The sequence below is a fragment of the Myotis daubentonii genome, chromosome 17, assembly GCF_963259705.1.
Source record: "Myotis daubentonii chromosome 17, mMyoDau2.1, whole genome shotgun sequence".
NCBI classification, from domain to species: Eukaryota; Metazoa; Chordata; class Mammalia; order Chiroptera; family Vespertilionidae; genus Myotis; species Myotis daubentonii.
The window spans coordinates 41003180-41023409 of NC_081856.1; the positions used below are offsets into that span (position 1 = coordinate 41003180).

The window sequence follows — 20230 nt, forward strand, 5'->3', positions numbered from 1 at the left end:
GGTGGTCAGTGCGTGTCATAGCGACCGGTCGTTTTGCTGTTCGGTCAATTTGCATATTAGCCTTTTATTATATAGGATACTATTAAACAGCTCTTCAGCTCTAGAATGTACTCCGTGTTCATTGAGAAGTATAATTATCTTCACCTCCAACCTTAATTCTATAATATTTACTAAGCATGTTTATTAGAAGGTGGTATATTTACTTAATTTATATGTTCAGTTATTAAAACATGCTGAACAGTGAAGCAGCTCAGAGCCTCCCTCATCTCTCAGGTGCCCTCTGTTCCAATGCCTTGCCTCTGCCGATCCAGAGCCACCACGCCTCAGTTTCCCCACTCCGTCTCCCATCCTGGCAGATGGAGGACGGCATTTGGACTCAGGTGGACGCAGATCTGCAAATACATTCAAGGCCGTCGCAGAGCTGTCCGAGCCCAGTGCTCCATCCAACCAGCGAAAGACAGTTTGGGAAACAGCAAGTGTTTCTTCTTTCTCCTCCCTGGTACCCACCCTCTCCCCCTCCTCAGGAGCCCAGTTAGTTCATGGAGTAAGCCCTGCTTTCGGACTTTCCTCGAGGACTCAGAAAGGCCCGCCCCCAGGTTCTGCCGCCTCTGGCTTGCTTCACCTCCCACACACATTCTCTGTTGCTGGGACCACAACATCCACACCATACAATTGAATTCTGGATCACACACTGTCAAGCGCCTGACAATCATAGCACAGGTGCTAGTCTTGCCTTCACTACGGGAAGCCCCTGGAAATGTACTTCTCCTTGACAACAGCTCCTGGCACTGTGATTCACTTACAGCAGGTGCTCGGTAGGTGAAACACGTGCCTTTATAGCAAGTCTTTCCTGTGAGGGTGGTGAGTGGACTCAGACAACCAGCCCTCGCAGGCCAGGCGCTGAGCTGACGCTAGGCCTGTGGCTTCCCTGAGGTGCCCTGCCAAGCAGTGATGTCAACCGTGCATTCCATAGCCATGCCCAAGGCCTGTCTGGAGGGCCCCTCTGGCCTCTCCTAGCCCTTGTAAATTCAGTTTCGTAGGAACTCCCTCCTCCCTCCACCCTTCCACAGTAGCCCTCCTTAAGTTTAATCTGAGGCGTTTGTGAAAAGGGTATTTTTCTCTCCCCATCGCTGCTACAGAGCACCGCCTCCGGCCTTTGAAAGGGCAGGTGGGATGAAGGAATTGCTGGGCTAACAGGAGGGTGAGGAGGTCAGTGGGTGAGTAGAAGAATGAAGCCGGCATGCCCTGGGCTGACGCCCTCAGGGGGAGAGATTCCTGCTGGTTCAAGACCCCAGTGGGATGCCATTTACTCGACAGGGCGAAATGTTTTCAAAAGCATTTTCAAACGTCTGTAACTTAGAAACTGGAAGATTTATGAACGTGGAATCAAAACACGGCAAGACACTTATACGGGTAATTCCAGCATTTGGTACACCCCAGCATAGTCATTTATGCCTGGTTGCTAGGTGATCGTTTTTTGAAATGTTCAGTGTTTTTATTCACCACCTATGCTAGAGGTCCATTACTTCCCTCGAATGAAAGCAAAATATGTCTGCCATCACCATCAATATTCTTTACCCTTGAACTTGAAGGAAGCTTTTAAAGAAAAAGGGCGAGGAGAGCTTTAAGGCCCCTGCGCAGTTTCTCGACCTCAGGGGCATGTGTGAATCACCTGGGGGAGGCCTTTAAAAGTGTTGGGGCCCAGGGTGCACTTCAACTCTATTACATCAGCGTCTCCGGAGATGGGACCCAGGCATCGGTATTTTTCCTTTTTCTGTTTTAAAACGTATTTTTCTTTTTAAGGTTTCTTTTCTTTTTTTTTCTTTTATGGCCTGGCATCCTTATTTTTAAACTCCCCAAGTGACTTTCACCTGCAGCCAAGACTGCACCACTGCTCTAACCCACATGCAGCTGAGATTAAATGCAGTGGTTCTCAACCTTCTGGCCCTTTAAATACAGTTCCTCATGTTGTGACCCAACCATAAAATTATTTTCGTTGCTACTTCATAACTGTCATGTTGCTACTGTGATGAATCGTCATGTAAATATCTGATATGCAGGATGGTCTTAGGCGACCCCTGTGAAAGGGTCGTTCGACCGCCAAAGGGGTCGCGACCCACAGGTTGAGAACCGCTGGATTAATGGAAAGACGAACTGTGCAAACGCGAGGGTTAACGTTCCCTTTAAGAGTCTGGCCTGAAGCCGGCCTGTGCCCTCACTCTGGCCTCCCCTGCCCCCATCATCTCCTTCCTCCTCTCCTCTTAGTTCTGTCCTGGCATCAAGAGTGGCTCCCGGGCCAACTCCTGAGGACCCCAGTTCAGGTGAACAACACAGTCATTTTGTGAAAGCTGGACCTTCCACTCCGGAACTCCGAACTGGGCTTTGGTGCCTGGAAAGGAGGTCCAGGGATTGAGCCAAACGGAGAGTTGAAATAAATCCACCTGAGGATGTTGCAAACCACCCTGAACCGGAGGCGGCCATGCCCCCAGGCCCTGGGCAAGTTGAAAGAAAGGACAAGCTGCATGGCCGCCCCACCCCTTGGTCCATGGACATGCATTTCTCCTCCGATTGTTGCCCAGTTAGAAGGCCGATGGCAGTTTGCCTGGGGCATCCCCTCTCTCCAGTGCTCCCCAATGCAGCAGCTTCACAAAAGCACCTGCCTTCACCCTAGCCTGCGCCTGCACCTGCGTTCACGGTGAGGTTGCTGGGCTTGGCCATTTCACGGCACCATTTGGACACCCAGTGTCTGGGTTTGCCCACCAAGAGCATCTGTTCCTGGATCTTGGCAGCAGTTGGGTGTTGAGGAGGACACGGGAGGGCAGATCTCTCTCTCCCATTCCCACCCATGAATTCCTCCCAGGCCCTCTGGCTGGGCAGGCCTCCTGCCTGGGTGGGACCGAAAGACTTGCACACGACACCAGCGCGTTGCACCTATGTATTCAGTTCCCTATGTACTGGAGTAACAGGGGCCTAGGAAGGGGAAGAAAAACACTGGAAGAGCTGCCTGGCCGGAGTAACTACCTAACTACATCATGGCTTCCTACGCTTTACAAAATCATCTTCCTACAGGAGAATCGGCTGCCGCAGGGGTAGCAGGGGTTGCAAGGGTCGCAGGGGCTGCAGGGGCTGCAGGGGTTGCAGGGGTTGCAGGGGTTACAGGGGTTGCAGGGGTTACAGGGGTTGCAGGGGTTGCAGGGGTTACAGGGGTTGCAGGGGCTGCAGGGAGACGTGCAGGGGTAGCACGGAGACTCGATCTTGACGCAGCTGCCCAGCCCGTAGGAGTAGGTCACGTCCTTCTCGTCCACGCACGGGGGCAGGCTGAACTCCTTGCAGATGTTCATGTAGCTGTACTTCTTCGAGCCCAGGCAGTCATACCTGTTCTCCCGCTCCGCCGACACGCACACCTTTCCGTCCTTCACGCGGACCTTCACTTGGTCGGGTTCAAAGCCGCACACGTTCACCGATCCTAAAATGTTACTGCTACAGCAAGAGGAGGCCAGAATCCTGTTGGTGGTTCTTCGCAGTCTGCGGTGGAGAACATGGAAAGGGCGGGAGGAAAATCTCAGAACTCAGCTTGAGAAGCAGTATGTTGATCTCTATTTTTTTTTAATAGCGAAAGTAAACACCCATCAGTATGGAAAATCACATTTTACAGAAGTGTATAAAGTAAACCACAAAAGGCCTCCCATGTAAACCACACTCCCCACAGGTAAACCTCTGTTAACAACAGTGAGAGGCTTGGCCTTCCAGATATTTCTTTTGTATTTAAATCCCAGCTCCTCCTTTGATCAGTTACGGAAACTTGGGCAGGCTCCTTGCCCTCGCTGTGCCTCAGTTTCCTCATCTGTAAAATGAAAATAGTAACAGTACCTACATCATAGTATTGGTTCAATGAAATGATCTATTTTGCCTAAAATTGTACTCGGCACATTATACACCCTGCTTAATTATTACCATGATCATCATTATTATTACTATTATGGTGTGTTTTTTAACAGGATCCAACTAATAGGATACCGTTTAAAATGATGGCTGTCAGCCTTAGAATTCAGCCCTGCTTATCCACGGGACAGGTGCCATCACTGGGCCATCACACAGACTCAGTCTCCACACCCCACCAACAAATGACAAGGCTGGATGCCAGGCCCTGCCTCGTCTCCTGCCTGCGGCTGCTCCAGCCTCTGGATGGCTGGCCCCAGCAGGGAAGTCCCCTTGCAGGGGGCTGTGTGCTGGATCCTACCACCTCCTCATCTAGTGACTTCATGCTGGCAGCTTGAAATATAGCATGGTGAGCACCTTTACACCATGGAAATTGGCAAACACTACGCATCAAGGTTTTTCTCTTCCCACCACCAAGCTGATTGGTAGGTACCCCTGCTGGTGGCCCTTGGAGCAGATCTCCATGGGTTATGTAGAGCGGCCTTGTTGCTGCGCCTCAGTCCGGTGCATAAATCCTGAATAATAAAACAACAATAACAACAGCTCGCACGAATCAATCACTTATGATACATCAGGAGGTGGTCAAGTGAAGTGCATACGAGCACAAGCCCTGCAACCCGTTTAGGTCCAAATCTTGGCTCTGCCACCGTGGACAAGTTACTGAATCTCTGTGCCTCAGTTTCCGCATCTGTAACTCTGGGACCTACTTCTGGAGTTGTTGTGAGGCTTAAATTAGTGAATTAAAAGTATTTATAATAGTGCTTGGCACGTGCTGAAGATGTTGGGTTTTGTCTCCCCCCGCCCCCCCCCCCGCTCCCCACAATGTACCATAGAAAGTGCTAACCTGGCAAAGGCATTGTTTTGTTTAATCTTCACAATAACCCATAATGCCAATGTAATTATCATCGTTTTACAGATGAGGAGACGGGAACAGTGGTGAATGGCAGGGTCTGGATTCATATGCAGGCCTCTTAATGGCAAGGTTATGAGCTCTCAGACGCTGGCCTGCCGGGGTCCATTTTCTAAATGCCCAATCCTTCCCAAGACAACTCAGCGCTCTGAAATGGTCTTTTATCCCTTAACATTAAGACAATCTGTGTTCTAAGAGAGACTCCTGGCAACTCTTACATCTCTGTCTCCAAAGGAAGGCCTTGGTGTGTGGGATTCCTAGAACTTCTTCCAGTTTGAGGCATCTGGACTCAATGATTGGGCTATTGGTTTGAGATACATTTTTAATTCTTACTTTTTATGCTGAATTTTATTTATACGCTGCCGGGGTCCAACCCCAGCAGGTCCAGGGGTTCCCAAAGGCGTAGACGGAGTCGGTGAAGAAGGAATGACATGGAGACAGTGTTCAGTTGATCAGCAGCCTAGCCAGGATCTCCAGCCAAGTTCTGGTCTCGATCTCCAGAGAGGTTCTGCTGGTTCTCCAGCCAGGTTCTGTCCAGGTTCTCCAGGCAGGTTCAGTCACCAGGTTCTAGTCAGGTTCTCTTGCCAATTTCTGTAGTCAGGTTCAGTCCAGGATCTTTTGCCATGTTCTCTCCAGCGAAGATCTTCTGTCTGTAGGTTCTGTGTAGGTTCTGTCTTCTTGGCTCTCTTCTAAGTTCTGTCTCTCTCTGTCTTGTTACATCTGTATTTATACCAGTTGATTCAATCCTATCAATCTCTATTACAAAGGTTAGGGCGTTTCTTATCTCCATTCCAGGGAGTAAAGATTATGCAGCTTAAGCATGATTGTTTGTAGTTAAAGTGATTAATTCCCCGCCTGGCACTTAGTTAAGGGGTTTTATTCCCTCCCTAACTTCAGGGGAAAATCCCTACCTGGGGAAACAACCTTTCTCAGAGACCTTGGTTAAAACACATAGTGCCAAGAAGGTGAGCAAACATATTAAGAACAGTATGCCATATATGCCAGGTCCCTTGAAACAGCAAGCATGGACCGACTCCCGGCAATACGCTTCTTTTTGTTACATAAGTTAGGCAAGTTCATTGCAGAAAACTCAGGAAATACAGATAAGCAAACAGATGGTGTATATTTTTTTAAATACCCATAAGTCTATATAACATTTAACATTTTGGGGTTAGGCTCTCCGTGTGTGTGTGTGTGTGTGTGTGTGTGTGTGTGTGTGTGTATCTATTTCTACATAGATATATAGTTTTGTGTGTGCTATTATGAAATCATGCTATACATATGGCTTCGAATCTGCATTTTTCTCTTGATAAGCCCTATCATGATTGGTTTAACAATGTGAGCCCTTGTACTGACAGTTATAAACCAGGGTTCTTACTGGCTAATTCCACAATGGTCTAATAGATGATGTTGAGGCTGACAAAAATCTTAGGCAAGGCACCCAGAGGACTGGGACCGTCATTCGGCTCCATTTCCACCCCTGGGGGTGGTATGGGGCCCAGGTGTGCCAGGGTACCCATAGGCCATACTAAGAGGAAAGGAAGAGAATTGGACTGTCTTTGGAATCTGTACGTGTCCCTGTGAGAACAACAGGAGAAAAGGCATTCCCTCTGTCTGGATGGGCAGAGAGCAGCACACAAAGGGGCTCCATGCCTCTGTGGATGGAGCACAGGCCTGAAGCCCCAACAGCCCGAGCCAAGAGTGGAGCACAGCGCAGACGAGTGCCCCAGGTCTCCAAGACTCTCCCTTGGTGTCTGTGGACTGAGAGCCAAGCTCTTCTGTTCAGCTCAGACCTTCCAGGTGGAGATAAGAAACATCCAAAACATCAAAGTCCGCCATGCAGGCAGGGCTGGGCCTCACAAAGAATGGCCAGGGACCCCAAGCAGGACTGCGAGGCCTGGCTACTGCCACGACTGATTTCACCGAGGCCCCAGGCCCTGTGCAGGAGGTGGGTCTGGGAGCCAGATCTACAAGCCACAGCAGACTCCAAGGTCCATCTCCTCCTCTTAGCAACCTGCACCTTCGGGGACAATTTCATGTATTTTATTGCTTAGGCTCCCCCTCCTCTCTGTTCCCATCACTCTGTCTCCTTTGTCCCTGCAGCAGCTGCACAGGAGTCTCTCCAAAGTGGATCTTCAGAAAGTTGCCCAGGAAGTCTTGGCACGGCCGGGTTTTTCTTCCTTTTGTTCCTAGGCCAGAGGCTAACAGCGAGGATGTGTGGGTTTGGGAGAAATTGCCAGAGCCACATTTTACTCATCAGACTCAACTCTCAACGTGCAACTTGACTCCTGCCTAGAGGTGGACTCATCATCCCACATGGGATCGTCCGTGGCTCCGTGGGGACTGCCTCCTGTACTTGTCATGATGGAGCTTAGCCACCGTAAACAGGAAACTGGCCCCTTTGGTTTGTTGCGGAAGCCTCTTGGAAAGCTGGGGTAAAGCGAGTGGACGGCCAGTGTCTATGTCTGCCACCTCTTCTCCCTACTGACTCTGAATTTCACCTGAACGTACAACCAAGCGCCTGAAGGTGACACACACGGCCCACTGCAATGATGAGCTACACAGCCAGCCACCTTCACAAAGATATAACCGAGGTGCAGCCTGGTGATGAATACAGTAACAAAGATGTCAGAAAGGCCTCTTGCCCTAGCTGGTTTGGCTCAGTGGATAGAGTGTCGGCTTGCAGACTGAAGGGTCCCGATTGCAGTCAAGGGCACATTCCCCAGGTTGCGGGCTGGATCCTCAGTAGGGGGCGTGCAGGAGGCAGCCAATCAATGATTCTCTCATTATTGATGTTTCTCTCTCTCTCTCTTCCTCTCTGATATCAAATATATATATATATATGCCTCACTTTACCCAAGAGCCAAGGGAAGTAGGCCTTTCTCTAGTGGTCCTTGAGGTACTTGGCTTTTTCTGCTAATTTAGAGCCCTTTAGGACCTAGTAAACTAGATCCCTCTTTTCCAACATGTTTTTCCCCTTCTTTCTCCTCCCTCTTCCCTTCTTTTCCGGCCTTGTCTCTCTTCTCCAGATTTTGGTTGATACCGAAGAACGATGCCATGGCAGGAGCGGCGTCCCCGATGCAGGTGCACCCCCCACAGAGCTGGTGAAAACAGGCTCGGCCCCACCGCCAGAGTTCTGACTCAGCAGGCCTGCCAGAGGAGCTGAGAATTTGCATTTCTAACAAGTTCCAGGTGGTGCTCCCGCTGCTGGCCCAGAGACCGCTCTTTGAGAATCACTGACCAGACTAGGCAAGCCTGGCTTCAAGTCCCGGATCTCCCACCTCCTGGTGACCAAGGACATGGCTGCAAAGTCTGTTTCATGATTGTAAGATGGCCACGACGGTACAAGGATGAAACGAAGCAGAAGGTCGAGGGACAGTTTCACTCTTAAAGGGTAAGTCTATCAGGCTCCACCTTATTCAGGCTTTCCCCAAACCTGAGGTTTCAAGCGACCAAACCCCCGTCCTGTATCATTAAACAAGGCCAAACAGAATAGCAGACATGCGCTTGGCCTAGATGGGCAGCAGCGCCTACTCCTGCCCTCCGGGGGTGACTGGGCTCCGAGACCTGTGGGTATGAGGAGACTGAGATTCCTCCCTTCCCACGGAAGGAAGCCAGTCTTTCACCCACCAGGGTTCCCCCCTTTAACGAGGCCATAGCTTCTGAGTCAAGGAACGGGGTGAGGGTGGGGGATGGAAAGGTTTCCCCGAGGGCTCAGAACTGGGCCAGGCCTGCTAACCCGGCAGAGAAGCCGCCATGAGGGCTGGCCTTCATCAGCCTCGAGAGTAAGAGTGATTCCGTGAAAACCCCGTTCTCAGTGTGAAGGGGCGAACCAGGAAAGAAATGAGAAGGCAGATGTGTGAGGTTCACAGAAGACGGGTGCCCCTTGTGTGGGGATCTTCGAGGGAATTTTTCACTGAGACTCAGGCCCACCTCAGTGGTGAGTGGGGCGACGTGCAACCTCAGGACCAGTTTCCAGGTGTCAGCCAAGGCTGCAGGGGTGAGGCCCCCGGCCCCCTGCGGTGTGGCTGCAAGTCGAGGTTCCTTTGTCCATGAAGACTTCTGCCAGGAGCAGAGCAGCTGCAGGGCCTCATTAATTAGGTACCAAACCCCGAAGGGCAGGGGAGCCTGGCAGCTGGCTCTTGTTTGTTTCTCCCACGTGAGTACAGAGCACGGAGAGCCCACAAAGTGAGGCGCTGCCTGAGGTGCAAACCAAGTCGGGTTGGCGGCACAGCTTCTTACAAAGGAAATCCAATTCCGTTACTTCAGTCCTTGTACGTCCAGAAGAGGAAGGGAGGGTCAGGGAAGCCGCCAGCGTGTGCTTGCTGTGCAGGCGTTAATTTGGTGGGAAAGAGAACATCCAAGAAGCTAAAGAAACCAGAGTACTTGCTTGGGTCTCTGCTGAGGAAGACGCCGCCAACATGTCTCTTGAACTGCTCAGTAAACAAGGAGAATGATCGGCCTTCCAGCCCCAGTGTCTACCCACATGCACACTAGTATGCAGGCACACGCATCATCACGTAGATACACTCAGGGATGCTCAGGAAACGCGGGGGGCAATTCAACTGTCAGCAAACTCTTCCCATCAGTTGGTGAAGCAGCAGCAGAGCAGAGCAGACGGACTCCCACACAGAAACTCTATGCCGGTGAGGCCGTGGCAGCTGCAGACCACGGAACCTTACTTTCTGGGTCGGCAAAGAACCTTCTGGACAACATCTGACAGGACACATCCTACCTAACCAAACAGCTAGCGTGTTTTTTGGTGTTTTTTTTAAAGGAGCAAAAGGTCATGAATATGATTGCTAAACTCAACAAACCTCGGGCAATGTTTCACACCGAAAATTGTTTTTTTAAAAAATTGAATCAAGCTAATATTTCTGGATCTGTTTAGTCACGGATTGGGCGTTAGCTGAGATGTAAGCAGAAAAGAGGCATTTCACTGGAAGAAAAAATATGAACAGTGAGAGTCCTCTGGGATTGGGGCCAGAGCCTGAAATTTTCATCCATATTCAGGAAAAATGGAATATTTAGGATGGTGAAATGCTGCGCTGTCAGAAATAGAGCGTAGGAGGGTGTGCATGTGTTGGAAGGGAAGTGGCTGCGAGGGGACACAAGAGGGCAAGTCTGAGGTCACTTGTAAAATGGATCTACCAGTTTAGAGATCTGGGAGTCAATGTAAAGACCTCACCAGCTTCCTGTACTGCCGCAGGCACAGAAAAAGGGAGCAAAAATCCAGACATTGTCAGGGAAGGTATCACAAACCAATGAAAGTGTTACCTTGTGTACAAACCTCTCTGCTGAGAATTAAGCTTGGGGTCTAATTCAAGAAGTAGGGCCTCCTGGAGGCGGAGGGTGCCCAGAGGATAAAGAACAGAGGCTTTCTCCCCCGGAGCGCCTGGAGAGGAGGGACAGCCAGGGGACATGGGCTGAAAGGACGTGCATCCAAGGTCATCAAGCGTTCAAAGGGAGAGGGAGCGTGGACACAGACCAAGTATTACAAAAGTACCCCTGGCTCAATGTGCATACTTCTTGTAACTTGGTACTCCAAGGAGTAAAAATAAAAAGTGGTTCAAGTTGAGTGTAGATGAGTTTATAGGCAGTAACCCCATCCTCCGCTATTAAGGCAGGTTTGTTCTTGGCCTTTGGTGACTGATGACATGAACAATAATTGCCTTGTTACCCTTTCCAGTGAAACATCACTGTCACTGTTGTCAAGGGTCCCACTCACTCTCTGTCTCCCCATCTCCTTCTCTCTCTCTCTCTCTCTCTCTCTCTCTCTCTCTCTCTCTCTCTTAATTAATCATCAGGATGGGACAATGCTGTTTAAAGATAGAAACTTGCAATGAGTAGTAAATAAGTTCTAGTGATCTAACATTAGCACAGTATAGAAATATAGACAAGAATATTGTATTATAATCATCAAACTTGCTAAGGGACTAGAACTTAATTATTTCAACCACTAAAAAGCAATGATAATTATGTTATATGATTATAGAGGTGCTAATTATCGCTACAATGGCAGTCATATTACATTATACGAATGTAACAAATTAACATGTTGTACACCTTAAATGGTATATGTCAAGTATAGTTCAACAAAAATATCTATTTGTGTACATCCTTAAAAAATAGCATATTAAATAGTTTTTTTTGGTACTTTGCTTTTTTCACTTAATACAACAATACCTAAAATGCTTCATCAATCCTTTTTACATCTACATTATCATTTCAATGTATGGATGGACCAGAATTTATTTCACCAGGGGACAGGGCTTTCAAGCAGTTTTTTCAATAATTGTAACAGACTAAACAGCATATGTGGAAAGTAAGAAAAGGAAAGCTTCTCCCGCCCCAAAAAAAGAAAATGTAATGAAACAGAAAACATTTTAAATGACTTTTAAAATTACCCAATTCAATTAATTAAGCCTTTTCAGCTCTGTTCTGAAAGTGGAGACTCTCAGTTCTGTAGTTTATTTGCACGACCTTTAGTAGAGTCGGAGGGGCCAACATAATAGAAGCCAACTCCAGATGAATTTTAAGTCTTTATCTGAAGTTGGGGGATGAGAGAAAGGTTTTCCGACATCACCCAGAAAATGCCTCTATTGTTCAATTTGCTCTTAAAGCCTCTGGCAGACATTAAGGATTTGATCAATTATTATTACTTCTCCTGGAGTCATTTCTGTAAGTCCAAATATACTCAAATCACTTTATTCATAACCAGAAAAAATGTGTGGTTCACTGCTTGCAATAGCTTTTTAATGACACCTCCTGCTTCTCTCCCTCATTAAAGCCATATTATTTATCATGTTGGCACTCCTGCCATAAACCAACAACAATCCTGCCAATTGACACCATTACACTGTCTTTTGAGAATCTTCTAATCCCCATCACAGACCCTTTTCCTCTTCTTAAATCTTTGCTAAGCCACCAGAGGCATTAACCTGAACCCTCTTCCTCTTTGTTCAAGTATCGATTGTCCCATCCCCCCTACCCTTACTCTAACTTATAAGGCTAATTATACCAACTTTAAAAATCTTAAAAAGTTCCTTTACTTGGCAAGCTCTCTCTTTTCATCTTCTATGGCTCTAATGGCTTTCCTCTCCAAACTTCTGAGGGATGGTCGGAGACAGTAAAGCTTGAAGTCACACAGGCAACAAGGGTAGTAGAGATCGCACAGGCCGCAGGCTCGTGAGCGCTTCGAATAGCACAGGCAGTACGGGTATGGGTGCAAGTCACAACAGCAGTACGGGTGCATATATAAGTCACACAGGCATCGTGTGCTGAGCTCGTCGATGCATCTCAATTGCCTCAGTTCTCTGTCCACCTTCTTTATGTCCCTTCTAACACTGTCCAAAAGACAACTCAGTGCAGCCATTACAGTCACACCTTATTGTTCTGTGAGTACCGTTGGGAAATGGCACTCGGGGGAAAAAATTGTTCTAAGCTCTTCTCAGAAGTTTCTTTTAAAAATAAATCAGGCACACATGCTTCACTTACTTTAAAGCTTGTGTTCTGTGACCTCACCACCCCTTAAGGATGTCATAGTCGCTTGGTTGCCATGAGAACCGTACACAGACATGGTCTCCAGAGGCCCTCCTCAGGGTTATAAAGCTACTCTCAGAACTATACTAATGTTGAAATCTCATTCATCTTGAAGTGGGATGGGTCCCCCAAGCACTCACAGCTCTTTGGGGTTCATGGGGCTAAACTTTAATGTCCTTGACTTGTGTGCGGGTGCCCTGAGGACTGGCTGAAGCTGTGAAGATCTTAGTGTGGGTGATGGAAGGAGCTGCCTGGCTCCTTTCTCTACATTCTAGCTGCTCAGCCTTGACCTCACGCTTAGCCTTGCATCTCAATTGCCTGGCCATGCTGTGATATAAGTTCTCCAGTGGTCTGGGTCCTGTTCCAAAGTGTCCATCTCTCAAGGCTTAGGGTCCTGTCCTCAGTCACCACTGCCCAGCAACTACCCCTCTGGTCTTGTGTCCAAGTCTCCAATGCCTTGGCCCTGAGTGATTCCTTGATACTCTTGTGGCCATACCTCACGTTGGTCAAAGCCAACTGCCTGAAACCCCTACTTGGGGATGTCTCCTGTGCTCCCAACGGGCTCAACACCCTGGACCTCAGGAATCCCTTACACTCTGTGATTCATTCTGGCTCCGAGTCTCTTCATATGTAGAATATAAAGAACTTTCCCATGGTTCTCCTTGCAAAGTCATCCTCAAGTCAGTCTTTGTCCTTGACCTTCTGAGCCCCCAGTCTCTGAATCCTGCCCCCATTTTTTTTTTTATCCTCACCCAAGGATATATTTTTATTTACTTTAGAGATAGAGGAAGGGAGAGAGAGAAAAAATTGATGTGAGAGAGAAACATTGATCAGTTGCCTCCAAATGCACCCTGACCAGGGATCAAACCCGAAACCTGGGTATGTGCCCTGACCAGGAATTAAACCGGCGACGCTTCAGTGTACAGGGCAGGACGTCACTCCAGCCAGCTGAGTCATCCAGCCAGGGCTGAGTCCTGCCCTTCCTTTAAGAGCTGGAGCCCTGGCCATGCTGTGACATCAGTTCTCCAGTGGTCTGGGTCCTGCTCCAAAGTGTCCATCTCTCAAGGCTTAGGGTCCTGTCCTCGGTCACCACTGCCCAGCAACTACCCCTCTGGTCTTGTGTCCAAGTCTCCAATGCCTTGGCCCTGAGTGATTCCTTGATACTCTTGTGGCCATACCTCACGTTGGTCAAAGCCAACTGCCTGAAACCCCTACTTGGGGAGGTCTCCCGTGCTCCCAACGGGCTCAACACACTGGACCTCAGGCTCAGCCTCAGCCTTGGCTCGAGGACTTGGGCCCTTCCCCTCAAACTGCTATCCAGCTCTCAAATCCCCTTTTTATAGACTAAGACCCAGGGTACTTGAGGACAAGTAGTTGGATGTGACACTGAAGAAGGAGATGGGGGCCAGGCTTGAAGTGACTTGTGGGCCAGCCAAAGAGTTTGGACTTTATTTTGAATACAATGAAGAATCACTGATTTTTCTTTGTTGTTGCGAGAAGTTGAAAGGTAGGTCTGAGCGCCACACTGAAGGTACATTAAAAGGGGATAACAGTAGTGGTGACTTCTGCTAGAAGGCAAGAGACAGCCAAAGTCTGGACTGGGGGTCCCTGCTATAGGGATGGCAAGAAGGAAGCCAATGGGATCACCTTCCCCACATCCACTCAGGCCGCATCCAATCCATTCAGCTAGAGTGACTTTCATATATAAATCGGTCATTCCTTAACCCCACTCCCAAAAAAGTCCCCAATGGCTTTCCTGTCCTTATAGAAGAAGGACCCAAATCCTTTTAAGGTGCTGAACAATAGGGCCTCTAACCTTCCTCTCCAGTCTCCCCTCCCATCATTATTCCTGTAATTCATTAGGCTTCTTGAAGTCTCACTCAATCCATCTCATTTAGGACTGTGGGCATTCTGACCCGCCTGTTTAGAAATTGAACTCCCACACCATGTCCTTGATCTAGTTAACTCCCAAGGAATTCTTTTGATCTTCTCTTAAATTTTCCTTTCCCAAACGAAACACTCATGGCTTTGCATATTTCTTTTGCACCATCATTTGTCTGTTTCCCCAAATATAAAGGCAGGGAACTTATCTTTTTATTTTTATTTTTTTTAAAATTGATTTGAGACAGAGAGAAGGGGGAAGGAGGGAGGGAGGGAGAGAAAGAGATCAGATTTTTGTTCTACATATTTACGCATTCATTGGTTGATTCTTGTATGTGCCCTGACCAGGGATCAAACCCTACAAACTTGGCGTATTGGGATGATTCTCTAACCAACTGAGCTACCTGGCCAGGGAACCTTGTCTTTTTTCCTCATCATTAGTTACCTACCACCCTGCCTGGTTCATATTAGGGGCTTCAGATTTATTCACCAAATGACCAAATTAATGAATTAAACAGAATTTAACAAATAGCACAAGGATAGAGAGAGGGAGTAATGACTCCTAGGTTTCTAGCGTGGCAGATTCATGGTGCCATTGACTGGGGTAAGAGACACAGGAAGAAGAATGAGTTTGGAAGACATGCTGAACTTGAGACGTACATGACAACTTTAAGGTAGAAGCGTGGAGTAGTCTGTGGATAAGTGGGTCTGAAACTCAAGTGAAAGCTGGGCTAGAGATAGCAATTCAGGAGCCACAGTTTTATAGGTAGTTGGAACCCTGAAGTGGGCAAGATCATTGAGAAGAAAGAATAGACTGAAAAAAAGGAGAGGGTGGAAGAAGACTCCTCGGGAAGAGTAATAAGAAATGAGAGAAGTACAGGAGCTCACGGAAGGCTCATAGAAGGAGAATTAGAGAGGGAAGAGCCCCTACACTGAAGTCCCTAATTTGTCACTAGCCCAAGCCCGGCATTCCCCAGGGCTCCCCAGCCTTGACCGAGGGGCCCCTTTCTGTGAGATGAAGTGTCTTAGTAAAGAAACCAAGTTTCCCTGGAGGTATGAGAATGGGAGGGTGGCCCCTGAGTCCCAGGGGATGAATAACACTCCTCTCTGGACAGTGTGAAGTCTTTCAGGAGTGATTCCACCCAGCTCTGAGAGTGGACTCCGCTGACAGGAACATGGCCTACGCTTTCCCGGGAGTTCATCGCAGGCCTACAGATGTCTCTCGCTCCAAGTGATAGACTTCTAAACCCTAATATCACCAGGAATCTCATCCCTTAGCAAATGTCAGCAAAGGTCAACACAAGCAAGTTCTCAGTTTTAGATTCTTAAATACACAAGTTTGGGGATGTAAGTACACACATCTCTATACACATGGCACATTATGAAGATGGCTACCGCTGTGTTTTAACTAGCATTCTCCCACAATCCCATCCTTCTAGTGATTTCAGTCTTCATCATGATGCATTTTCTCGACATCACTTCAAGTGACTTAACAAAGGTACTGGTGACTCCTTTAAAGATCAGATGGAGCCCTAGCTGGTTTGACTCGGTGGATAGAGCATCACCCTGTGGACCAACGGGTCCCAGGTTCTATTCCGGTCAAGGGCATGTATCTTGGTTGCAGGCTCCTCACCAGCCCTGGCCTTGGTTGGGGCACGTGCAGGAGGCAACCAATCGCTGTGTTTCTCTCACATCGATGTTTCTCTCTGTCTTTCTCTCTTCTACTCTCTCTAAAAGATCAATGGAAAAATATCCTCGGGTGAGGATTATCAGAAACAAAACAAAACAAACAAAAAAACGAAAAAGAAAAAAAAAAGATCAGATGGAAATGTGACCTGTTCGTGTCAGAGGGACAAGATAGAAACTCATCAAAACCTGCAGAACAGGGGGAGGGAGAGGAGAGGAGGAAGAAGGTATATGGGGTATAAAAGGAGATGGAAAAAATAAAAATAAAAATAAAAAAAACAGAAACCCACAGGAATAGTCTAGAGCAGCCGTGGGCAAACTACGGCCCGTTTGAAATGAATAAAACTAAAAAAAAGAAAAGACCGTACCCTTTTATGTAATGATGTTTACTTTGAATTTATATTAGTTCACACAAACACTCCATCCATGCTTTTGTTCCGGCCCTCCGGTCCAATTTAAGAACCCATTGTGGTGCTGGAGTCAAAAAGTTTGCCCAGCCCTGGTCTAGAGTCACAGCTTCCGGAAGCACAAACACAAGGGGCTTCCGTGGGCTCTAACGTGAGGACGGGCGCCCTCCTGACACAGGCTGTGTCTGGAAGCTCCCGTCCACCTGGCTGGTGTGCAGAATGAGCCTTCTCTGAGGTGGAGGGCAGGCCTTGGCCACTCCCCGGGCTGGGCACCGTGGGTGCTGATGCCCCGTGTTGGTGGGACTGTGGGCCACAGAGGGTCCCCTCTGCCTCTTCCACCAGGTAGGACAGTGCCAGGTCACGCCCATTCTCCGGGCCGATGTCACTAAGATTCTCCTCTAGCAGCTTTGGATCTGCGTGTGGCACTTACACATCAAATACAAAATGATACACACAATGTGTCCTCAGCTATGTTAACAGCAATTCATACAAGGAGAAAAGAAACCCTGAAAAAGGAGCTGGCATTTCTAAGTCGTGGGATGACAGATAACGTTTACATGTCTCTTTTCCAGGCTTTTCTGTGATTTCTAAGTGTCTTCAAAGAAGATGTCACCAATTTTATAAAGAAAAAATGTTTGGTGGTGTGCTGTCTGTCACACTAGCAACTCTGCATTGAATTGCTAAGCCCGCCTCTGGACCCTGCCTCTAACATTGAGGTGGGCTTCAGAGCCGTCCCTCTGCGAAGTCTGCTGTAGTGAACATCTACAGTTCGGCCTGCCCATCATCCATGGCACCTTCATTTAGTAAAATATCTTCCCTCCTACCCCATCCTCTGCCATGGGGTCCCACCAACACGGTTGCCCAGTCAAGGGGTAGGGCACTAACCAAAGCTGGCCAATCGGCCTCTCTTCTGGGAATTTCAACTTTCAAAGACTGAAGGTTGCTGAAGCTGATTCATACTGAAGTGGGTCCAAAGAGACGATACTATACCTTCGTTTCTGTCCTATTCTGTCATTTTCAAATTAATTGTTCAGCTTTCCTTTGAGTACGTGAGCTCTCCATATCCTTCCAATAGACGCCTGCCTCTCTTAAGCGACCCTGTCAGCTTCTGATACTTCTAAACAACAGCCTGTGCCCCCGGACCAGTCCAAGGAGGACCAGTCCAGGCGGAACTAGTAGGTCAGCTGATACACCAGTAGACTTGTCCCATTTCTGGCCCAGCTCCTGTCTCTGAACCCAGAAGTAGCTGCATCAAGGTCACCATTCCTGAAGCTCCTATTAGTACAGGACAACAGTGGCGGTGTGTGTGTGTGTGTGTGTGTGTGTGTGTGTGTGTGTGTGTGTGTATGAAATGTCTGAAAACACCCTATCCATGGACTGTCCCTGGGGCAGGAGAGCCTTCACTGAAGTCAGAATCCCAGAACCTTAGCTTGGAAAAATGAAGTCATCCAGACTAGCTTCCTTCTTTTTTAAAAAAATATATTGTGATTGATTTCAGAGAGGAAGGGAGAGGGAGAGAGAGATAGAAAACATCAATGATGAGAGAGAATCATTGATCGGCTGCCTCCTGCATACCCCACACTGGGATCAAGCCCACAACCCAAGCATGTGCCCTGACCGGGAATCAAACCGTAACCTCCTGGCTCATAGGTCGATGCTCAACCACTGAGCCACACCGGCTGGGCCAGACTAGCTTTCTTTTTAACAGGGATTCTTTGCTCAAGCACCCCAGGCAGATAAGCAAGGAAGAACTGGGGGCTTGTATATGGGATGGGGTGCCCGCTTATTAGTTTAGAAGAACCAGTACTCCTATGACCAAACACACAGGTCCGTCCAGCCCCCCAACCCCATTTGACCTTTGACAAATGTCTTCCTTCTAAAGAAGGTGAGGGAGAAGGAGCTGGAGGGTGTTGGTAGATCACTCTGACAGCTGCACCCCACAGGAGTGAGTCAACTTGGGGTCCAAGTTGTTGCAGCGGGAGGTTGCTCTTGGCTGGCAAGGTCTGATATGCATCTCAAGAGGTGATTTCCTCTTTCCTTCAGCAAATATCATGCAGGCATTATTGGGAAGGAGTCATGGGGATTTTATACACCAAGTAACTACATGAGTAAATTTCCTCAGTCAGATTTGAGGAGTGGATGAGTGTTAGTGGTCACCGTCCTGGTTTGCCATGGAACTGAATGCTTTCCTGGGATGTGGGACTTTGGTGCCAAAACTGGGGCAGGAGACACAGGCTGGAAATGAGGGCAGGAATACCAAGTGCCTGTGGTGGCCCATCCCGTGTGCCCCGTGTAAACGATGGGGCTGGCCGCAGCGGGGTGCAACCCTGTGTTTCTCCAGATCCTTCGTGACAACTGCAGTCTGACTCTTTCTCCCACTCTCTCATATCTCCACCTGCCCTTCCTCCCCTTCAGACTCATGAATTCTCCAAGAAAAATTGTTAGCTGCAATTTGGATTGTTCTAGAAAACAGAGGCCAAAAACCTTCCTGCACTTCCTTGAACTTCACACTGGAATCATTCAGACCTACGAGCACATTTCCACGCCGTCCTACAAAAAGAAGGGCCCTCTTCACGCTTAGCGCGAGGGGTTGAGAATTTTATGCTCCTACCACCGCCCCCACCGTAACTGCCTGACTCATAGCAGACACTTACTTGAGTAATAATATTTCACACTTAATGGGTGTTCAAGTCTGTGCCAGGCTAATTCTCACAATGTCCCTCTGAAGTAGGGACTTTTTATCCCCATTTACAGATTAGAAGACTGAGGCACAGAGTTCACACAGCAAGCGACAGGGCAAGGGTGCCGCCGGGGCAGTCAGCCTCCGGTCTCTGTCTCTGAAGACCAGGGACCCTTGAGAAGAAAATGTCGCTTTATTCTCACCTGAAAGATGAGAGAGGAATTGGACTTGAACCTCAGGACTTCCAGATTCCCGCTTCTGTCACGGTCCACACACCTAGAGCTTGTTTGCTGCACGTTGTGTTGTTCGAATGGAGCGATGTGCTTTCCCGCTCTGGCCCCGCCTGTGGCCGGAGGTAGTCAGTCACCTTGTGATGGGTGACTCAGTGCCTCTCCAGCGCCTGAAGCCCCCTCTCTGCTCTCAGCAGCGGAAGTTTTCCTCTCCCAAAGGAACATTCCTGACCAAGGATTTCCCCTCACACAGCATGGATGCCTGATCTTACAGAGAAGCAAGAACTTCCTCTGACAATTCCTACCGAGGAAAATGCGCTCAGAACAAAACGTTCCCACAAAGGTGACCCAAGTCTTTCTGCCCAGGAAGTGGATTTCCTACCTCCAGCTGGGGTTGCTTTTAAGCAGAGGCCGTGCGCTATGAAACCCTCTTCGTACCCAATGTTCTGGGTGACTCAGCTTTCCCTGGAGAGCTGAGGTACATTCAGATCCCTGACTCTTCCTCATCCTTGCGAAGCCCAGCAGAGAACAAGGTGGGACTCCCAGCGCCAGGAGCTGGACAGAGGCCAAGCCCCAGGGTCCCTTTGGGCTGAAGGTCAGGAGGCCCCAGGAGGAAGGGAACAGACCGAAGAGGGAGAGAGTGTGGTACCGGTCTTCTTGCTCTCAGTCAGTGGTTCTCAAACTTCTTATTCTTAGGACCACTGTACCCTTAATTATCAAGGGCCTCAAAGAGCTTTTGGTTCTGTGGGTTTTATTGGTACTTACCATATTAGAAATCAAAGCTGAGAAATATACAGAATATGTAATCATTTAAAAATAATAATAAGTACAAGTATTGTTTTTTTATGGGAAGTCTTTTCAGAAAACAAATGTTGGGAACAGTGGCATTGTTTTACATTTTCACAAATGTGTTTGAAGTCCAGCTCCTTAGAGGACAGCTGAAATATCTCCTCTG

At 48.3% G+C, this 20230-nt stretch overlaps 1 protein-coding gene across 2 annotated transcripts; it reads right to left on the bottom strand.

The window, feature by feature from the left end:
* Positions 1-2780: 2780 nt before the first annotated feature.
* On the bottom strand, positions 2781-19588 carry ODF1 (outer dense fiber of sperm tails 1). 2 transcript variants are annotated; one of them, XM_059672842.1, is made up of 2 exons: positions 11902-12224; positions 2781-3525 (listed from the first exon to the last, which is right to left on the bottom strand). In XM_059672842.1, the coding sequence occupies exons 1-2, from the start codon at positions 12222-12224 to the stop codon at positions 3048-3050; spliced, it is 801 nt and encodes a 266-aa protein (XP_059528825.1). In that variant the 3' UTR covers positions 2781-3047. The 2 variants fall into 2 exon arrangements, 1 of the variants encoding a protein (XP_059528825.1); XR_009449660.1 differs by lacking the exon at positions 11902-12224 and adding an exon at positions 19249-19588 and having other exon boundaries at positions 3439-3525.
* Positions 19589-20230: the final 642 nt, after the last annotated feature.

What these genes read in the sequence shown, in the direction of transcription:
- ODF1 (XM_059672842.1), bottom strand. Translation starts at nt 12,224, where the DNA reads ATGGCTGCACTGAGTTGTCTTTTGGACAGTGTTAGAAGGGACATAAAG. An exon ending in GAAAAGAGAGAGCTTGCCAA is followed by an intron (nt 3,526 to 11,901) that starts GTAAAGGAACTT and finishes TCTCCACCGCAG; the next exon opens with ACTGCGAAGAACCACCAACA.